Below are 3,002 nucleotides of genomic sequence, written 5' to 3' on the forward strand. Positions count from 1 at the left end.
AATACGCGACGGCAACTCAAGTAGCCGCCAAAAAAAAGGACCACTGGGGCCACTTGCCGGACTCGTTTTCCCACCAAATATCAATTATATTAATGATATAATTACAAATATTTGCGATCCACCTTTCACTTAATACGATAAAAAACAATGAAAAATGCGATTGCTATGTATCGAATTGAATTATTCTTGATAGAAGCTCAAGTTGAATATTTACCACATTACCATTTAAATTGACTAAAGTACTAAGTTGTCACTGAAATACCCTTATGGGGAAGTAGATATAAATATAAAGCAGTACGAACTATATTTGTATGTTATTATATTGATTATATTTGTTTAAATTGCAATGGATAATGTTTTATAATTTTCCATCATAATCTTACTTCCAGATACCTTTGCAAGTAAAGTAGCTGCAATACAGGACTCGACAGCTGACAACTGTGTTGGTAATGTGACTGGAAGTAATGCTGTAAACGTTTTTCTTGGAATTGGTGTTGCATGGTCACTAGCAGCAATATACCACACAATGAACAATAACAAATTTATTGTTAATCCTGGAAAGTAAGATTTCAATCATTCAATAATTTAAGACTAATTTAGGTGAATTCAATGAAAATCACATTCAGTTCATAATTCGAGTTCAAAATAAGAGAGGTTTGCTTTTAGGTATTTCGAGTTGTAAAGGTCTTATTTTATTATTATAATACAATGATATTATGACACTAAAGCTAGCACTGTTACCACAAATATTCATAAAAAGAGTATTTAGCCTCCTTATAAAATGTTGGAGCCACTATTGATAGCCACAAATCAGCCATGAATGTTTTGACAACCTTCTTAGCTTTTTTCTTAACAATGGACCCATTAATATGAAGAAATTTCGCACCCCTTTTTCTATTGCATATAAATCTAATTTTACTTCCCTACCTTTGGAGTTTTGCATTCTTCAAAGTTCTAGACAGAGTACTACAAAGGATACCAAATTTAGCGACAATGTTTTTTTTTCTTCGAGTTTCAATCATTTAAATTGAGTTAGGTAGAGGTTAATATGATATAGGAGGACATATTTAGTGATGCCTTTCAGAAGGCCTCATCAATGCGTGTTCAGGGAAGAGAAGAAGGAAGAGAGTAATGTGAGATCGTAACAAGACAACTGGTAGTGACCTAAGAATGAACTAAGAATCAGTAACGGTTGGTGGGTTTAGGACACAGCAAGGCAGATTACTATAAACGGAATAATCAATCTCCTCATTTTGTAAAAGAAGATAGAATTTATTCATGTACCGAGCCCTAAACCTGAAAAGGTAAGACCACTAATGCCGATCAACTCCTGAATCTTGTATTGAAGTAATTTACTAGTGGTATAACTCAGGAGAAATTGAATCAAGTATCTTAACTAATATTAAAAACAAATCAAAAGATTGATCTTTCATGAGGCCAAGCGCTCTTTAAAAAAATGAAATAAATTATTTCTACTCCAGGATGTTTTTTTAGTATACATCAAGCTACATATAAACGTAACTTTTATGCTCCTACTCGAAATTCATAGCTTGCGTTATTCCGACGAAAAGAGGTAGTTAAAATTTAGTTATGATCTCAAACGTTTACACCGTTCTTATATTTTGGATTATTTTGCGTAATAACAATATTCTTATGACATCTTGTGATTTTATTTTAGATCTTTGTTAAAGTTTTTTCTTTTTAAGAAAATGTTCGAATTTGATTGCATCGTTAGCCAGTAACTGTTTCAATATAGTTTACAATTATCTCAGAATTCCACCCGATCATTCAATTTATAAAATCATTTTATAGAAAAAAAGTTAGATGAAATATGTTTTGGGTGTAAAAATATATATTCCCTACGCAGGAGGATAGATAAAATTAAGTTTGGTCTACCAGCCAATAAGTGGTCTGATTACACTTTGGTTGCAGAACACGTCGCTAAGGTGGCAAAGAACTGCAAAATGATACATATTTTATTGAATGTGTTTGATTTTTTTTTATTAAAATCTTTTTGAGCTGACATATACGCATGCTCAATTTTCTTCAACTGTTTAAATAGTTTTAAATTTTTTACTTCGCTTCCAGTCCATAGCATAGACCTCAGGAAGACTTTTTTCCAACATATAATCAAGTTTTTGCATCTTTTGTACGGACTAACATCATTTGATTCTAGAGATAATCTAGTATTAATTAGAAAAGGAATTAATCGTCTTCAGATAAGCACAATTTCCCCCCCCCCCAAAAAAACTATAAAAATCATCAGGGAACTAAAACCAAAGAAAGTTCCTAGGAAAGATGTTATTCCCTTATTATTTATGAAAAAGTTTAGTAAAAAAATATATATTTTTTAACTAAATATATAATTCAATATATTAAAATTTAGATACTTTCCCACCAAAACATTGAAAACCATTGCAATAGAAAAAATAAAAAAAGCCTATGTGACTGAAATTAAAGGCCTAACATAATTACCGAACATAATCTCCAAAATCTTAAAGAAATTAACACTTAAAAGAATAAATAGCCATATCAAAAAGCATAAACTTCTAATTATTTTTTAGTTAAAAAAATACTTTTTATTTATTGATAGATATTACAATCTGCCACACAGTTCTGGGCAATAGGTAATAGTGATGAATGATCACATTCATATTAAAATAAATGGGGAAAAAAAAATCTTTCTTAAAATATATACAAACAGAAGGATAAACAAAATGCACATAATCAAACTATGTGTATGACTAGTCAGTGTTTATGCTTTGTGAGGTAAGGACGCATTTAGCGGATCGAGCTCCAAAGGATTAAGTACTTGTGTCTACAAGCGATAAGTTTTCACTTTCATTTATTCTGTTGGGGCGAGGAGCTTTTCTTAAATGAAACCAACATACCTCTTCCCCATAAGAAAATTGTTCACTGGTTCGGTGAGATAGTAAAAAAAATAAAACGGAGGACCTGCAAAGATTGTAAACACAAAAATAATAAAGAAAAAAAATAGAGAA

General features: G+C 30.9%; 1 protein-coding gene across 1 annotated transcript in view; it reads left to right on the top strand.

Moving 5' to 3' along the window:
* Nucleotides 1-383: 383 nt before the first annotated feature.
* Nucleotides 384-3,002, top strand: part of LOC136795074 (sodium/calcium exchanger 1-like) — a gene marked incomplete at its 5' end in the record, with an annotated part of 23,490 nt that continues 20,871 nt past the window's right edge. The window contains 1 exon segment of the mRNA XM_067051932.1: nucleotides 384-561. Coding sequence (XP_066908033.1) covers nucleotides 384-561 — 178 coding nt within the window.

Source organism: Halyomorpha halys, unplaced genomic scaffold, assembly GCF_000696795.3.
Source record: "Halyomorpha halys isolate HHAL.00 unplaced genomic scaffold, Hhal_1.1 Scaffold966.1, whole genome shotgun sequence".
Taxonomy (NCBI): domain Eukaryota; kingdom Metazoa; phylum Arthropoda; class Insecta; order Hemiptera; family Pentatomidae; genus Halyomorpha; species Halyomorpha halys.